The 18,995-nt window shown below is 40.2% G+C and overlaps 1 protein-coding gene across 1 annotated transcript in view; it reads right to left on the bottom strand.

Moving 5' to 3' along the window:
* Positions 1-18,995, bottom strand: part of CACNA1C (calcium voltage-gated channel subunit alpha1 C) — a gene marked incomplete at both ends in the record, with an annotated part of 519,540 nt that overhangs the window by 175,482 nt on the left and 325,063 nt on the right. Inside the window, 2 exons of the mRNA XM_081331729.1 lie at positions 7,166-7,362; positions 10,085-10,243. Coding sequence (XP_081187855.1) covers positions 7,166-7,362; positions 10,085-10,243 — 356 coding nt within the window. The remainder of the gene's footprint in view (positions 1-7,165; positions 7,363-10,084; positions 10,244-18,995) is intronic.

Here is an 18,995-nt window from a genome sequence, read left to right as displayed (position 1 = left end):
CCTGCCAGGCTGGGTAAACTGGGACTCTTGGGTTTGATCGAGTCGAAGTGACTCAAGTTCCTTTGGCTGGCCATTCCTGGCCAGCCCAAATCAAAGTCCAGTTGGGCAGCAGGGTCAGCAGGACTGCTGCACAGTTCGGGTTGTCCTTCCCCATCTGGGGACACAATGTGGGTTTCCGGATTGGTTCCATCTATGGCCACGTCCCTGTTGTAATGTCTGGCATAGTTCTCAGAGCATGTAAACTGCTCTGTTATACTGCTGGCTGGTGGTTCTTGTTGCGGACCCTCTGAGGAGTCGTCGGTTAGTGACTGTTCAGCAAACCGCCGTTACAGCTGATCAATATGTCGGCGAATAACTCGCCCCCTTCCAGGACCACCTTGTAGGAGAGGAGTCCTGAAACCTTAACAATTTTAGTGGGCACCCACAAAGACCCATACCTGTAGTTACGAGCCCACACCCTATCACCCACTTGCAACCCACTTGGTGCCTTTGGGCGTGCGATGTCTGCTGCTACCCAGTCAGGGTGCAACATGTCCAGTTTTGTGATCAGTCTTCTTCCCCAGTGAAGCTCTGCTGGGCTTTTGCCCATGGCTGTGCATGGCGCAGTATACTGGCATAGCAAGAAATCAGCCAGCCTATGGTGCCAATCCCCTGAAACAATATGTTTTAGTGACTCTTTCGTTGTATGCACCATACATTCAGCCTGTCCATTTGTTGAGGGGTGAAAAGGAGCCGACATAGCTTGCCTAATGAGATTGGCCCTCAAGAAGGCCTGAAATTCTGATGCTGTGAACTGGGCTCTGCTGCTGTTTCCGCAGTGATGTCCCTGCATGGAGAGGAAGTTCTGGTAAATCTTGAATGGACAAAATGCGAGCAGTTGGAGCCAGATCTGGCTCTATGTGTGGCAATGGCAATCTGCTAAGGCCGTCAGCGTAGCCCATGTCTTTGTCAGGTTTGTGGATCAGCCTGTAGCTGTAGGCTGACATAAAAATGGACCACCTTAACATTCTGGGTGAAAGTATTTGAGATGTCTGTCTGTGGTAGTCCCAGCAATGGCTTGTGGTCAGTAAAGACCGTAAATTGGCGGCCATACAAATAGTAGTGGAATTCTTTGTCAAATGGCCAAGGCTTCTTTGTCAATCTGAGCATAATTGCGCTCAGCTGAGAACAAGGTCCTTGAATAGTAAGCAATAGGGGACTGAGTCCCATCAGCTGACAAATGGCTTAGTACAAACCCAACCCCATAAGAGGATGCGTCACATGCAATACAAACTGGCAAGTTTTCCTTAAAGTGTGTGTGCGCTGAATTTGAGGACAGTAGTGATTTTACTGCCTTAAAACTGTTTTCCTGAACCTTAGTCCATTTCCACGGGGTGTCCTAGTCTAAGAGCCAGTGTAACGGCTCTGCCACTGCAGCCTTGTTAGGAAGGAACACGTGGTAAAAATTTAGGAGACCCAGGAATACTTGGAGCTCTCCTTTAGATCTGGGACTTGGTGCCAGCTGAATTGCCTTCAGCTTGGATTCTGCAGGATGGATACCTTTGGCATCGATACGGAACCTGAGGAATTCAGTGGAAGGGACCCCAATTTTGCATTTGTCCCTCCTTAGCTTGAGTCCCGTTGTGCGGAAGTGCTGAAGGACAGCTTTGAGCCGCCTTGCCAGGACCTCAGTGGACTCTCTGGCGATGAGTACATCGTCAAAATAGGGGCAGACCCCCGGAATACCCTTGAGCGTGCACTCCATTACTCCCTGGAAGATTCCTCGGGCTACGCTATCCCCGAATTGGAGGTGCTTGACCTTAAAAGCCCCCCTATGTGTCACAATGGTTTGTGCGGCCGCTGTGGCCTTATCCACTGGTAACTGCTGATAGGCCTGTGCCGAATCTAACTTAGCAAACACACTACCCCCTTGCAGCAATGCCAAGATGTGGCTAATGACTGGCACCGGGTACGCGTACTGCTGCAGTGCCCGGTTCATGGTGCATTTGTAATCAGCGCAAATCCTGATCTCCCTGTTGGCCTTAAGTGGCATTACAATAGGAGTTTCCCACTCCCCACCATCTACGGGCTGTAGTACCTCCTGACTGACCAGCTTGTCCCACTCTGCATCAATTTTGTGCTTTAACGCAAAAGGCACTCGACGAGGTTTAACCCTAATTGGCATTACAGATGGGTCAAGCTTAAAGGCTATCGGAGGGCCCTTGTACTCTCCCAGCCTCATGTCGAAAACATCTGCGAATTCCTTGCATACTGATGCAAAGTTTGCTGGTTGTGTCTGGTGAATTCCGGTTACTTGAATGCCCAGTGCATCAAACCAATCAAGCACAAAGTGGCTTGTTCTCTGACCCTCCACCACAATGAAATCTAGGGCCCCCAAAAACCCCTTGAATTTTACGGCCAAAGTAGCCTTGCCCTTTATGGCTACTCGGGAATTCTGGAAATCTGTTAAAATAATATCAGATGGCCGAAGTTTGGCCCATCTCTTGCTGTGGCTGCAAACGAACTGGAAGGTCTCAAGGGAAATAATGGATACAGCTGAACCAGTGCCCAGTTCCATTCTGCAAGGAATGCCTTGCAGCTCGACTTGTAGTTGAAGTTTTTGTTTGAGTGGGCAGCGAGCTCCTGTGTGGCAGACACTCCAGTGGCTGGAGCAGAACCCTACTCTATGTCGCCCCGGGGCCCTGGTACCTCTCCTGAACGACTCGTCCAGTTGGCCGTCCCTCTGGCGACCTCTACAGACAGCTGCGATGTGGCCGGATTTCCCACAGGCCCGACATGTGGCTGTCCTGAATCTGCAGTCCGCTCATTGATGGCGATGTCTGCAGCCCAAACATAGAAGGAAGGGAACTGTCTTGTCAGGGGTCCCCGGTTCCTTGTCTTGGTGTCATTAAATCTTGTTGACTTCATGGTCAGAGTCAACGTTTTCTCATTGCTTGGCATTCTCGGGGTGGATGACTTCTGCGTGTGGTGTGCTTTTGGCAGGCCGCAATGCCTTCATGGCCAAACCGGCGGCTTCATCCGCCATGACCTCTTTCAAAGCTTCTTGGAGCAAGGGAGTCTCCTTTGTGAAAAGTTTTTGTTGGAGTTCTCTGCTCCTAAGTTCACAGACAAGACGGTCTCAAAGTCTTTCTTCCAAGTCCGTGAACTGACAAAGACGAGACACTTGCCTCAACTCCGCGATGAACTCTGTGGCCGTCTCGCCGGGTTGTTTTTCTCGCTGTTCAAAGGCATGCCTCCACGCTATCACCAACAGTTTTGGTTGAAAATGGTCGCTGAGCCGTTTCTTCAGGTCCTCGTAAGTAACAGACTCCAGCTGTGCCGGTGTGACCAAGTTTTCAGCGATGTCGAACATTGCAGGTCCACACACAGAGAGGAGTGTTGCAGCCTTCAGACCATCTTCGGTGACTTGATTTGCCCGTAGATAGTTCTCCACTCTGGAGATGTAGGACAACCATCTCTCTGGGTGCATGACATCAAATTCTTCGAGCTTTCCGACCTTCGCCATGGTGAGAAGTCTTCACAGCTCATGTCTTGCATTGCCTCATGCTGCAGGCTTCTTCATAGGCCCTGGGACTGATTCTCAGGGTGGGGTGGTCTCCAGCGTGGCTTGCTGGGCAGACCGAGGGGGAAGGATGCTGTTCCCTACCAGGCTCTGTGCTGGTCTCACCCCCTAGTGACTTCAGGGTCTTACGAAGAAGCAGCAGATCCCACCCTTATTGGTAGTGTTGTGTAGCCGGTTCTTGGTAGGCATTGAGCGAGACGGAAGGTTCCAAACAGTAACATGGTTTATTGAAGTCAAGCAGAACAGAACTGAAACAGTGGCTGCTGCGTAGCTATTTATACGGTTGGCCACTAGGTGGTGACCAATAGATGTGAAGAAAGCCATTCCCGCCTCAAATCTACCAATGATAGCCCTGGAGACAAGTCTGGCTTAGTCAGTAACCGTTACACATACACACCATTGAGCAATCGTTAATGCAGCATTTAAGCAGACACGTGAATCAGTACAAGCAAAAACCCCAATACATTACAGAAGCCACAAAAGTGTGATTGAAGTTCTGTCTCTTTTTATATAGGTCTTCTTTGATCACGCCTTATAGACCTCCTGCATAACCTATTAGCATCTCCATTGAATTATGATTTCTCCTTATACCATGGTTTGCTGTATTTTGGAATAAATATCCATTACTGTCATCAACACTCAGTCTTCCATATTGGCACCCAAATTATTTTCAAGTAAGAGTGAAGGATCAGTAGAAAAAAGAATTGTAAAGGAGTAAAATAATATAGTAAAGAGAAAGAGAAGAATATTGAAGACATCCTTCCCACCCGCAGGACACTGGATAGGAATTTCTTTTTGTTGTTAAGTCAAATCACAGAAATGTCTTGTTTTAATTGTAATGAAACCATGGTTTAAATTAAGTGAACAAGCCTGGAATAAGCATGAAATACCATGCTCCTCAGGAGGTTCACTACAATCTTCCCTCTCATTCAGGGAAAATCAATTTCCTTTTATTTCCCTGCAGGACCATCAAACCATGGTTTATGATTCTGGTGTGTAGGGGAAGCATAAACTATATTTTCTGAAATATATCCCTTATGATACAAGTAAACTATTAAAAGTTAGGCTGTAAAAAGTACCTTCTTTTCCAATTAACTTCCAGAACACATTTTTTTCCAATATTCACCAATAAGTAATCCATTACATTTAGTTTCCTTTGAAGAAGGTACAATATACTATTTTTTTTGGAGGGGGAACCTCTTGTTGAATAATTTTGGCTATGTTTTTAAAAATGGTAGTCCCAGTAGGCCATTGGAAATCTGAACAAAATAAAACAAAATGATATTTGCAGATGATGCCCCCCTAAATTGGGACCAATTGTCTTAGCCTCATGACTCATTACCAGCATAAAAGATGGGTACCCAAGACATTCATTTCTTTGTAACAGTGATGGCTGGAATTCATCAGAGCTGATTGCATACATTCTTTCTTTTCTTGACTTATATATTTTACTACCATGCAAAATTTGCTGTGATTTTTTATTTTTTTTTCCCTTTTAAACAAGCCAATCTCAAACAAAGCACCGGCTCTTCCTTATTAAATACATGGAGAAGAAGCATGCAGTGAGCTGAGTTGTGCAAAGCAGACAATTCCTTTGCGTGTGAAGACTGTGCTAATTCAAGCCTGTGTACTCTTTAAGGAAAAAGGGTAAGAAAGCATAAACACAGCTGGCAAAAATTGTGGGGTGATGTTTCTGTGTATAACTTCTTTTAAGTGGGGGGACTTTGTGTTAATATCACTGCATTTCTCACTGCATCTTGCTCAATAGGTTTCAACAGGGTGCTAAGGGATGAGAGAAGCTCAAACAACATGTCAAGGCTGTCAGGAAAGTAAATTATATCTATTGCCTCTTTTTCCCCCCAATTTGATTTCCTGACAGGAGTTTCCAGGGCAACTGTGGACTTCAGTTTCAAGCTTTCCCAATGAAACTCAAGAATGCAATTTCAAAGATGTTGGAGAATGGGGGGGGGGGATTTTACAGGTCAGCATGCCTATAGCTGCTCTATTGGATCTTCAAGCTTGTTTCCTATCTTTCTTAAGCTATTATCTACTCAGCAACAAGGTGAGGCAAATTGTTCATGCAGCCAAGGCAGCTGCTTAAGCAGTGTCCCTTTTAGAGAAAGCACAATTTCTGCTGTATAGCCCTGGATCTTTTGATATGTTATAAGGATATTGGGGCAAAACCTTGGCATAAACTCTAAAGTAGACTTGGGCATTTTAAAGCCCTCAGGCCACATCCATTTGGGTGTCCCTGTCTTGCCTGAGTGTATTGCTTTTATTCCAAAGGCAACTGCTATTCTTTTTTCAATTTACATATGTCCCATTTATGCAGTACCTTCACAGTTCTATTGGTCTGGCCCTCCATAACACTTGTAGTTACTGATATGAGCCACCCCTGCTCTAAAGGAAGAATTCTTTAACCCTGGAAACTTATCAGGGTCAGGGTAGAACAGTGTTTTCAATCATGTCAACTTTAAGATGAGCGGACTTCAACTCCCAGAATTCCCCATGGTGGCTGAGAAATTCTGGGAATTGACATCCACATATCTTAAAGTTGCCAAGGCTGAAAAACATTGGGGTAGAAGGAATGAGTGATAGAAATCATTCTCACTTATGTCAGCTCTAGGTGGCTAGATATACCATATATATCCACATATATATTTATTATTTGAGATTCTGGGTTGTTTTGTTTACTGATTATAAGTGCCATGTCTAAATGAAACCTATGCCATACCACACAAAAGGCTTCAATAAGGAGAGTGATGTCTGCATATGTTTTTTTGTGTGTGTGAGGAAAAAAAGTGAAAACAAGCAAGATGTGAATGAAGTTTACATCATAACAGTGTATCTGCCATCTTGCCTGCCTTGAAAGACGACTCCATACCCCCACTGGGAAATGCTGCTGAGAAAACTCATTCACTTTAAAGATATTTTTGCTCTCAATTCTAGGCATGATGAATAACTGTTTCATTCAAAATAATATTTTAGAGCCTGAATGAGAAAGTTGTGATTGGATGGATAAAGCCTCAAGAACGGAGTGCTGAAAATTTTAAAAATCAAAGCATTGCATGACTCAGTATTGTACATGGACATTATGGAAGCAAGATTACAGACATAGAAAAATATGTGAGAAAATAAATGATAGCATAAACTAGTTTTCACTCTATTTCTCTCTTTTTCTGATTCTCTCTCTCTTTAATCTCATTACTTAATTTCTTCAGCTCACTATTTCTTCTTTTCTGTGCTTTACCTAATTTTGTTTACCCAAAATAAATTAAGCTCATACTGGGTATATATTTGGTTATTGAATTTTATCCTTTATCTTTATCTTGTAAGAATTCTAGGAAGAATGCAGCAAAAATGCATAAAACAAACAAATAACATGTTAGTAGAAAATTAATGTCAAAAGGAATGTATGCAATGGCAACAGGCTGTCATTCTACCTCTTTAATGCACTGCATTACTTTGACTTAACAGTTTAGGAGGTGATTTGCATGACAACAATACAGTAAGCAGCACAACATCATGACAATGTCCGCCCCATGTCCTGAGCATGGCGAAAGAGGCGTCCATCTTCTTGCCATAAATTAATTTCATACATACCCAGTAGAGTACATCTGTCCAGCCCTCCATGGTGATGCACTGAAACACAGTTAACATGGCAAAGGCAAAGTTGTCAAAGTTGGTAATGCCATGTTTGGGTCCCTCCCATATGGCCCTACACTCAGTGCCATTCTGACACTGCCGTCCATGTTGAGATATAGGAGCACAGGGAGCTGGTTCTTCTTCTGCAGGTGTATCTTAAACAATGGAAAGAAAGATCAAACAATTAAAATGGTGCAATGAAGTGGTAAGGGAAAGAGTTATTGGGTTGCAAATGAAGACAAGGGATTTAAGCAGTGGTGGGATTCAGCCGGTTCGTGCCAATTTGGCAGAACCAGTAGCTAATTTTTTGTTGTCCAGGCCCAGAATGGACTTCCAGAAGCAGCATCCACACAGAGAACCGGTTGTTCACATATTTGAATCCCACCACTGGGTTTAAGTCACTGACTGTGTTGCACTGTGTGTCAAAACACAAGACATATTAAAAATTGAGCATTATTGCTTATGCAAAGGAAAGGCAATTCTGCATTTGTAAATAGGCAAGTTGAGTGTTTTTTAGTGTAAAAGCACTTTTTAAATTTTTTGGACATGACTTTAAAAAATCATTCATCTTTTTGCTTGATGGGGAATGCTGATGAAAACTACACAAAGCTGTTGAGATACTCTTGGTAAGAATCTTGTCAAATTAGAAACAGGAACTGAAAATTCTTTTGTTCATTCTTGACAGAATTAAATATCATTTTTATTTTTATTTATTTATTTGTTGGAAAGATTACTTGTTTAGTAAATGGTTTGCTCAGGGGATGATCCCTAAATTCTCTTAATTTCTCTTCTGGCTATTGGGGATGAAATAATACTTTATAATGGGCATTTTGTTACCCTCTTGTTGGATATACTGTGACCTAGGTAGTATGACCTCTAGTTAAAGGACTTCAAAACTATGACTGAAAAATCCTATGGCCTTTCCTATTATTACTACATACCCTTTCGTATTATTAAAAGCTAAATGTATCAGTCACTTCAATTGCACTCTTTTCTTCTTTTCCTTCTCCTCCTCCTTCCTCTCCTTCTCCATCCTAAATTCTCTGGATATTGGGGTTTTACGGACAAACAGCAATATGCTGACAGTGCCTGCTTTGATCTTGCACTCTGAAGCTACATTCATGAAAATCTCTGCTTCAGTTTAAGTTGCTTCATGTTTCACACAGAAATATGGCTGCCACAAAGCCAGCATGTTTTTTATTCCACCAACTAGATCATTTGGGAAAAGGGAAAGGTCAGTGTGGAAGGAAAGAGAGAGATATAAGTCTGTGTTGAGGAAGGAGGCTGTTAAAAAAAAAGATCCAATTTATTTACTGTGTATTTTTGTAATGCTAACACACACACACACACACACACACACACACACACCTCAGTTGCAATCCTTGCACAAAATACATAAAAGTTAAAGTTAAACAAGGCAGGTGCTTTTATGTCTCCAATTACAGCCCACCAAGACTACATAGACTACATAGATTATATACATGAAATGGTGACTGAAGGTGTCCACAGGGTATGATAAAAAAAATCAAGATGGCAGCTGTGATAGTAGGATTGAGAATCCATCATATTTTATGTGCATATTTTACATGCAATGTGCATTAAAAAGAGGTGGAGTGTTTATCCCATCATCACAGGTATCAACTTGACTTTTTTGGACACCTTGGCTTATTCTTAGCATCACTCACTTATATTACTGCAATAAATTGCATGTGAGGCAGCCTTGGAAGACTACTTGGAGACTTCAATTGGTCCAGAATGCAGTAGCCCCCTTATTGCTGAATAAGAGTTGCATAACGACCATATTGGATATGCTGCATTGGTTACTAATAGGTTTCTTGTCTCAATTCAAAATATTGTTCTTAACCTATAAAGTCCTACATGGCTTGGATCCTGGGGACTGGCAGAACTGCCTTTCCCACATAGAACAAAGCTTCTGACCCATCAGCATATGCCCCCTCCTCTGGTTTCAGGAAGTGAGGAGGGCCAAGTTCTACAGACAATGATAGTTCTTTCTGCTTAAAGGCCAAATTAATGACTTCATCATAACAGAATGATTATGGAGGATGTTGGGATACTGAGGAATAATCATCACCATTTGTATTTTTAGTTCTTGACAATTATGATATTTTGTGCTGCATTTTTATGTTAGAATTATTTTAATCTTTGGTTTAAAGTGTTTTATGTGTTTCCGTTTTATGGATATAAACCATCAGGAGTCTGTCAAAGTCCTTCAGGGCATAAATATAACAAGTAAACAATTGTTACTAACATTTTTCAACAGTAACTGCCATAATAGTAGAATATGATGGTTGTTTTCAGTATTGCCAACTTGAATCCAGACCAATAAGCTAATGACAAAACCAAAGTCTTTAGGATAAACTTCATATCTTAATTGTCAATGGCAAGGATCCATCTCATGGAGTATACTATGGAAACGGGGGGCAGCGGGGGGGGGGAAAGTTTGTAAATGTTTACAGAAGTAATCCAAATTCATCTAAAGGCATACAATTTATTAAAAAATACCCAACTTGCCAATTCAGAAATCAGATTTCAGTCAAATTCCAAACATCTACATATCCTACTAAAATCTTATTTAAAGAATCTTTATTCTTTTAAAACATAACACAAAGGAATAGACCAACTTCTGTTTAAAAGATGGTAAATATTTTCTAGAAGTTTCCATAGCTTGGATATTGCCACAGAAGATCCCTTCTTTCTAGGAAATTTATCCCTGAATTCAAAGAGGTCAAACCAGAGTAAGTAATGTTAAGTGTTAGTTGATTATCAAGTTTGCATGGCATTGTTACACATTACATCCATCTTCCACATATATTAAAGGCTATGCCAAAATGGAGGTCACTTCAGTACATTACTTACCAGTGGCAATTCCTGTTAAGTAGCAGGTTTTGTGCATCTTTCCCATGAAGAGCTCCAACCCAATGATGGCATAGATAATTATGACAAACAGCACCAGCAGGGCAATGTGCAGCAATGGGACCATAGCCTTGATAATGGAATTTAACACCACCTGAAGGCCTATAATGACAAAGATAGCATGATAAGAACAAACTCAGATAGTTAATGGAAGAAAATACATGGCAGTCAAAGCTTTGAAGAAGAGCAGGCTGAACTGGAAGGCGGAGTTAAAATGTGATTGAGTCACAAGAGACTCAAGTCCATCACCCCGTGAATTCCATTGACTTTTATCTAGCGCCAATTCAGCTTTGAGCATTGGTTGACCAGATTCTTGTACAGGTATCAGTAATAAACTCTTCTGTGCTTATTGGCACCTGACAAACTTCATCTGTGAATTTACAATCTGACTTCGCCCAGGTTCGCCTGGTGCGCCAGTTGCGGCCCTATCTAGACCGGGATGCCTTGCATACAGTCACTCATGCGCTCGTGACCTCTCGGTTAGACTACTGCAACGCTCTCTACATGGGGCTGCCCTTGAGGACCACTCGGAGGCTCCAACTGGTGCAGAATGCAGCTGCGAGAGTCGTGTTGGGGGTCTCCCGATACTCCCATGTTACACCTCTGCTCCGTGAGCTGCATTGGCTTCCAGTTGCCTTCCGGGTGAGATTCAAGGTGCTGGTAATGACCTTTAAAGCCCTACATGGCATGGGTCCGGAGTACCTTAGGGAGCACCTGCGGCCGGCATCAACTTCCCTCCGCCCAGTGCGCTCCCACAGAGAGGGCCTCCTCAGGGTGCCACCGGTCAGAGAGTGCTGACTGGTGACCCCCAGGGGGAGGGCATTCTCTGTGGGTGCGCCGGATCTGTGGAACCGTTTACCGGTTGAGCTCAGGATGGCTCCCGACCTTCGCTCCTTCCGACGTGATCTAAAGACCTATTTGTTTGAACAAGCCGGCCTGGTCTGATGTGTTTGGGTTTTATCACTGTTTTTATGTAATTTATTTGTTGTATTGGGCATTATGGTTTAATCTCTTCTTATTTTTTGTATTTCTGTATTTTAGTATTTATTGCCCTGTTCACCGCCCTGAGTCCTTCGGGAGAAGGGCGGTATACAAATAAAATAAAATAAATAAATAAATAAATAAATATCTCCTTGACATTTTTTACCTATTCTACTTACAAAAGGGGGCATGCAGTGGAATCTAGTCTACAAATTAAACTGATGGTCTAACATTTATCACATGCTTTGTATTACTAACTAAAATTTTTTTTAACTGAAATAAGGAAAAAAATATTAGAAAGGATCCTGGTTTATAGATGGACCAGGTAAAAATTTAGTTTGTAAGCCACACTGTCTTACAACATTTCCACATTTCCTTAATCTACATGAAAAGTGTGATGAATTGATACTCCCAGATTATAAATTTGCTTGCTTTCTGGTTTTAGAAATTATGATGATTGGTTATTACTGACTGTCTATATCCTATATCTCCTTCATCCTATACCAAAATTGAGAGAGCAAATAAGATACAGCAATTTATTTCTGTAAATTCAGTTTTGTTGATTCAAAAATTAACTGAATAAGGATACCATATCACTTTTTACTTAGAAACTTCTGAAGTACAAAGCAGAGATGCAGGTTTTGGTGGTTTTACTAAGTTACTGTTTGGGGAAAAAATTATAGGTTGTGATGTAACAGTAAATGTGTTCACATTTGCAACCTTTAGTTTCATAGATAAAAAAGCCATTGTAATAAATATTACCATATTACCATGTCCTTAGTATAGGAAATACATAGAATCTAATAGTCACAAAAATGGCCAACAATTATATGACTTTCTTAGATAGTTTTTGACCCAGATATTGTTATTCAGTGACTCCCTATCAAAGTGATCTCTTACCAGAAATCTCAAAAATTTCTTGAAATTTATATACAAGTAATATAGAGTTATGTCATCTTCTCCTTAGAATATTGACATTTTAGATGAGCCTCTTTCTTGGAATTATTATCCGCTATTATGTGGTGCATTTGGATTAATATTCCAATTTTACAGTTGGATGATGTAGGAGAAGAAGAGGGAGGTAGGTGTGTGTGTGTGTGTGTGTGTGTGTGTGTGTGTGTGTGTAATCAAGAGAATACTTAGCCTAGAATCATTACATGTCTACAAACGCTCCAAGTTCAGCCCCCCCTCCCCAAAATTCAATTGACTCTTATCTGGTGCTAATTTACTGCTGACCATTAGTAGACTAAATGTTTGTGTATAGGCTTGAGCAATAAAACTAGAACTTAACATCTCCAGATTCTTTGTGCCTGAGAGATTCATAGTGACTGATAGAACAATACAATTTGAAATCTGTCCAGAATACTGTACATTGGCACTTAGTGCAATTGCAAATCCTGCTGCTAAAAACAAAACAAAAAATAATCCATGAAATGTCTGTGAATTGATCAGGAACAAAGTTTGACTTGTAGGAGACTTTACCTTTATGCACAAAGATGATTCATTAGTGAGTCAACTTTTACCCTGTAAAAACTAGACAAGTCTAAAGAAAAGCTCTAAATCCTTAAGCACTCTAAAATATCAATCTTTGAATTTTAAATTGGTGAACCTAGAATTGATGGTATGCAGATGCATTGGTCGTTAAAGTGACAAAATTAGCTACTGCAGCTTTGGACTAATTTAAGCACACGATATGTAAATATTCTTAACTTTCATCCAAACCTAATTTGAAGCTGATATAACTTCTGAGAACACCAGTTTGATGTAGTGTAAGACAACAGGCTCAAAAATTGGGACACAGTGAATTCTGGTCCTGCTCAAGGCAGAAAGCCAGCTGGGTGACCTTGGGTAAGTCACTCGCTCAGCTCTAGATAGAAGGAGGCAAGGGCAAAGTACTTCTGAAGAGATTGCCAAGAAAACGTCTTGGGTCTTGTCCAGGCAGTTTCCTTCAAGACTCACTTGAAGGAAAACGTCCTCTTTCCACAACCTCTCTCCACAAAACTGTTCTGATAAGTTACTTGTGTCCTCCTTCGACTTTCCCTAATTTGTATCCTCACCAGCCAATGTTATTCACTCCAATATCTCTTGTTGCTACTGGAAATGAAATTCAGATCTAGTCTTATCTCTAATATTTTACTTTCTCACTTTCAAATTTATTCATCCATCAGTGTACCTTTTACTATTTCACTTGTGTTTTAAATATTCTACTACTAAACAGTTAAGCACGTAAAACTAACTCCTGCCTGAATGCATTCATGACATTTTTAAGAGTTTACTCACTTTCCCCTTGTCTAGATTTTTTAAAAAAATATTAATAACTGAGCCATGGATCTCATATCCTAAGCATTGTTAACAGCAATAACATTAAGCATGTATTACTCAAAATATTGCCATATGCCATTTCAAGCTGGTTACTGTAATCTGGCCTGCTGTTAAACAAAAAAATAAAAAATAAAAAATGAAATGAGATTGAGACTTGCTGCATTCCTCACAGTATCAGCTTGTTTTGACATCAGCTCTCCTTTGTAATGGCACTAATATTATTAAAGGCACAAGTTAACAGCAGGTATCTAAACTCAATGCCAGCATGGTAAAAGTAGGAGTGATGTAGTGCTGGCATACTGACAAAGGCAGAAAACTTTCTATCTAATCACATAGATCTCAATGGCCCATTCGGAACAATCCACTTTCTTGACTTCCTTATTTCCTATCCAACCTTCTCATTTAGGTGACCATACCCAATACTCCTTCCTCCTCTTGGTTTACCCACAACAATCCTGTGAGAAGGTTTAGAGCAGGGGTGTCAAACTGCCAGCCTATGGGCCGGTTGCATCATATGGAGGCCACACCCACTCAAACTCCAGCAATACAAAAAAAGTTGCAATACGTCACGACATGTCACGTGACGTGGCAAGTTTAACACCTGTGGTTTAGAGAGTGATTGACTCAAGGCCACTTAGATGGCTTTCACGCCTACAGGGGTACTACAACTCATAGTCCCCCATAGTTTCTAACTTGGTGCTTTAACCACTAGACTAAAATGGCTTATTGTTTACCCAGACATGATGGAGGACATCTAAAGTCTTTAAAAACTGCAGAAATATTGAAGCAGCATTATAATTTCATAATAGTTTAATGAAAAGAAGGGGTGACATGATAGCAGTTTGCTAATATCTAAGGGGCTGCCACAAAGAAAAAGGAGACAATCTACTCTCCAAAGCATCTGAAGCCAGGACAAGAAACAATAGATGGAAACTTATCAAGGAGAGGATCCACCTAGAACTAAGAAGAAATTTCCTAACAGTTAGAACAATTAATCAGGGGATTTAGTAGTAGATTTCACTCACTATTCTGAAAGTTTCCTCCCTTTGATACCACAACAAGAATTAATTTTGACAACATGATAGTGGCCAAGGTTTGTATGACCCTTTTGTGTGCTCTGAAGTATCTATTATTGAAGCATCAGATACTTAATGGTTTTTTAAAGGTAATATAACATCCGGATACCTATTATCAGAATAGCTTCTTCACCTTCCATCCATCAGGAACAAGACTCTACCTCCATATACCATTGAAGCCCTTCAGTCTGTCACATATAAAGTTATTTACAGCATATAAGAGGATATCAAATTCAGATAGCGATCTTGCATGCATAAAATTGCACTGAGAGATCAGTATATTTTGTTCATATTTATTTTTGACAAAAGACCATAAGATTTATTATTGACATGTTTTGGCACAATAAAGAAATACATCTTTCTAAGAGACTATTGAAATTAAGGGTCTAACATCAAACGCAGTGCTGTAAGTTGCTACTATAGACTGTTTCCGTTCACACAAATCTGAGGAATGATGTGCTCGTTATCTTCCAAAAACCCCCAAACATGATAGTATTTGATAGGCAGACAAACCTTACAACATAACCACAAAGTATGAATTTAAAGAAGCTTATGCAATGCAAAAGGTAAAATAAAAGTATGATTTGTTACAATGAAAAGAAAAAGGGATGAATGGTTTACATTTTTCTTATGATCACCTATTTTCCTGCCCTTTTCATATAATATTGTCTCAACTATGCTCATCAATCAATCAGTCCTTTTTCCTATCAACTAATTTAGAGTGTAATCCAGCCAAAGATTACTGTAGTACCTTTAAATCCCTTTGATTGCAATAACAGATATGCAGTGGAATTCTTTGGAAGGTTTTCCTTGGATGACCAATTAATCTCAGTGTAGAAGACTACAATCTTCCATGCTGTATAAACTTAAGACTGCAATCCTAATTACATTTATCAGCCATAATGAACATACTGAGACTTGTACCTGGGTAAATACACCCAGTACTTTGCTGTAACTGCTTATTAACCTATTTTTAAATAACCACTAGTATTGCTTCTAATAAATGCTTGAATTGTGTAATGGGGGAACAATCACGTTTCTTAATTCTTGCTAAACAATACAACATATGAAGTGTGAATGCACTGTTGTGTTTTTGAACTGCAGTATACTTCTAGCACAGATTTAGAACTCAGATTCAAATGAATCTCAATTCCATATGTCACAACACACTCCAGGCCAGTGCTTCCCAACTGGAACACCCTCCAATTGTGCAGAGTTCAACTTCAGGAATGGCTATGCTTGCTGGGGACTTAAGTCTAAACATTTGGAAATCCTTGGCTGGGAAACATAGCTCTATACTTTGTCAGTAGGAACTTACGTTTCTGACTGCTTTTTCATATACAAATCCAACTTTAGCAATTCTAAGTTGAGTTCTTCCATACAGAATTGAATATTTCCTCCTAAATGAGAACATCTACCCACACTAGAGCCCTCTGTGCTCCCAGTTTAACGTTTCTATAAATATTAAAAATTCAAAGAATACATGGAATTATTTCCTTTCAGAATATGATAAAAAAGGCAGAGGTTTGGACACTAGAGTAGTAGAGTATTTGGGACAATAAAGCCAATATAGGCATGCAATTGCAGTTTCTCCCATTCATGCATCTACAGCCTAGATTTGTTTAGGTTTATTCTCTAGAAACATTTACATGTTCATATCATTGCCTTTCAGAAAACAATTCAACTGCCAGTTTGTGCTTCAATGCCATATTTAATGCCCACAACATGTGATCAAACAGAACTGCTGATAACCTTCTTGAACGACCAGCCATTTGGAATCCAAATAGCTGAAAAGCAGCATTTTAGAAATGCCCTTTTGGTGAACAAGCAAGATGTTCTATTTTCTTAATCATCTTCTGACAAAAACTCTACTTATTGTTCTGCAACAAACAGTTGCTTAACTGGTAAAGGCTGGCAGCCATTCCTGTTGTCTGTATACACTCTATGTAGTTTTATGTCTACTTTGTGACAGAAAGTGTTAATATGTACAATTTATTTCCATTATAATTAGACATTTTTTGCTTGCTTATTATCCATGGAATCACAGGATAAAAGGATATTTTCACATATGAAATCTGATGCCAAATTGCCCCAAATCACTCATACTTTATAAATGTCTATCTAGAACAATTCCTGCACAGCTTTATGCTCACAATCAAAGCTAATGAATCTTAGAATCGCCACACAAAAACAAGCTGGGCTCCGTTATTCAGAAAGAGGACAATGCAATAAAATCTAGTATTCCTCTGAATGAATTTTATCTATCATTAGTTATGTTAGTTTATCTGCTACATATCTTTTGACATTAAATATATTCAGATGAGCCCTGATTTGCTGACATTATGTGGGAAAGAAGAACATGAGCCTTCAATGTGGAGAAATTGTTGTCAGAGCAGCAACAGACTAGGGCTGCAAACAGGTGCAAGATGAACAGTTGGACAGGTGATGGTAGAACAATTCAGTCCATTCCAAAACACACTTGAACATTTGGCAAAGCTCTCATGGCTATGATCTTTATTAAAAAAAAACAGGGGCAACCAGATGGAATGAAGAAAATAAATAATGTTAATGTTTTAGACATTATCTTATGTATCCTTCCATCAGAACAAAGCTTTGAAAACTCTATGGTCTGTTGAGGAAAAAAGTGAGGAAAAAATGAAAATAGTCTTTAAGGGAAGAGTCTCTAATTGTTGTAGAAAAAACAAAAGCAAAAATGTACGAATAATTCACTGGGAGAAACACTGCGACAATAAGGCAACAGCCTGTTCTGTTTCCGCATTACATAAAAATCCTTTGTTTCTGCCAAAGTGATTTCTTTCAGTCAAGAGAGAAAGCAAGGATATTCAAATTTAAGCAGTACAGAAATATCCCCAGCAACTCATCCAGACTTGAGATGATTTCTTTCTACTCTGTAGAAAGTTTCAACTGCAAAACTTCCATGGAAGCAATTGTTTTGGGGTTTCCCTCACTAGGTTTACAATTTATCTAGCTTTCTCTGGAACATTCAGAAGATGGGGGGAAATGGTGAGGATTTGTGGACATGTTGGATAGGGAAGCTGGTTACCCAAATAGATGAAGTGGGTCCTGAGAGACCGCAGTTACAGAAGTAGAAATAAAAGAAGGAAAAGGCTGGAAAATGTTTTGAGTGGTCTTTAGCCAATCAAAGCCAATATAATGTTCCAAAACCAGCCCTGTAGTTGCTTAACACTTGCTTCTAGTCTTGAACTATAGACAGCAATTCCTCTAGGTAGAGACAAACATCTTGAGTAAGTGGAAAAAAGGGTGATCTCCATGGGTGGTCCTTAGGATTTAGCTGGAGTAGTAATTAACTGTATGATTTCAGGAGCTGAAGAGGTATCAGAAATTATCCAAAAGCAGTAAAAGCACTAAGGTAGAAGGCAGTGGATGCATGGCTATCACTGAAGGCAATGGAGCTTGTGACAAGCAGCTATTATTCTTTATGTCTTGAAGGACTTCAGTCTCTAATATCAAGCTTTTTTATACTCTTCCATCTTCACAGCATCATCATTGGGGTGTTTAGACTTATATTTATCTGATAACTGAATCTGATGTTTCAGGTGTTAATAGAACTTGGAATGTAGGGTTCACCCTCAGGACTCAAGAGGCCTATCCATGGCTTCTAAGGTTGCTGTAATATCTGTCCTCTCTACAGTACATGACAAGGCATCATTGCACATCTGCTGAAGGTGTGCCTGTGTAGAGAGTGAGTTCTGCAGCATCGCTCTGGTGGCCACATAGTGCTTGTGAGAGGAAAAGTGAGAAGTCCAGTGAAGTAGCACTGAGGACGTTACCTTATTGTTGTAATTAAATAACCAAGCTCAGAGAGCACCAAGGACTTCAAAAATTACTCCTGAGCTACAAATATTCCCTTCTATTGAGAAGAAAAGTATCAGGTGTTGTAATATGCAGAGAAGAATGATACCATTATGCTAAAGAGGATCAAAAAGTACTCTGAGAATCTTTGTACCACTTTGGTGATTATATAACCATCTGAACCAAATATGGAAAATCTCCAGAAATTGGAGGTTCACAATCTTGCTAGAGTTGAGCTGAAGCCTGTTCTTCCTCATCCAAGCTCCCAGAGCACCAACAAGATAGAATCTCCATGGCATCTTCTTGGGTGGCCATTGATGGAGATATAAAGCCGGGTATCATCAGTATACTGCCAGATGAGCTCAGTTAGCAACTTCATACAGATGTTCAACAGGACTGAGAATTCTAGCTTATATTGTACCATCCCTCCATGCATTTTCTTAGAACCAGATGTGAGAGATTAGCAATGCAGCATAACAAATAACGGCATTTTAACTAAGCAATCAATAAAAAAAATCTTAAATCATTTGAGTGTGTGTGTGTGGGGGTGTTACAATAAATAATAATAAAATACCAGACAGGAAATAATGCTCCTATCACCTCACTGTATTAAAAATGATTAATCAAATGTGCAGACTCTT

Source organism: Vipera berus (assembly GCF_964194415.1).
Source record: "Vipera berus genome assembly, chromosome: 6".
In the NCBI taxonomy this organism is placed as follows: Eukaryota; Metazoa; Chordata; class Lepidosauria; order Squamata; family Viperidae; genus Vipera; species Vipera berus.
This window is presented reverse-complemented; position numbering and strand designations above follow the sequence as displayed.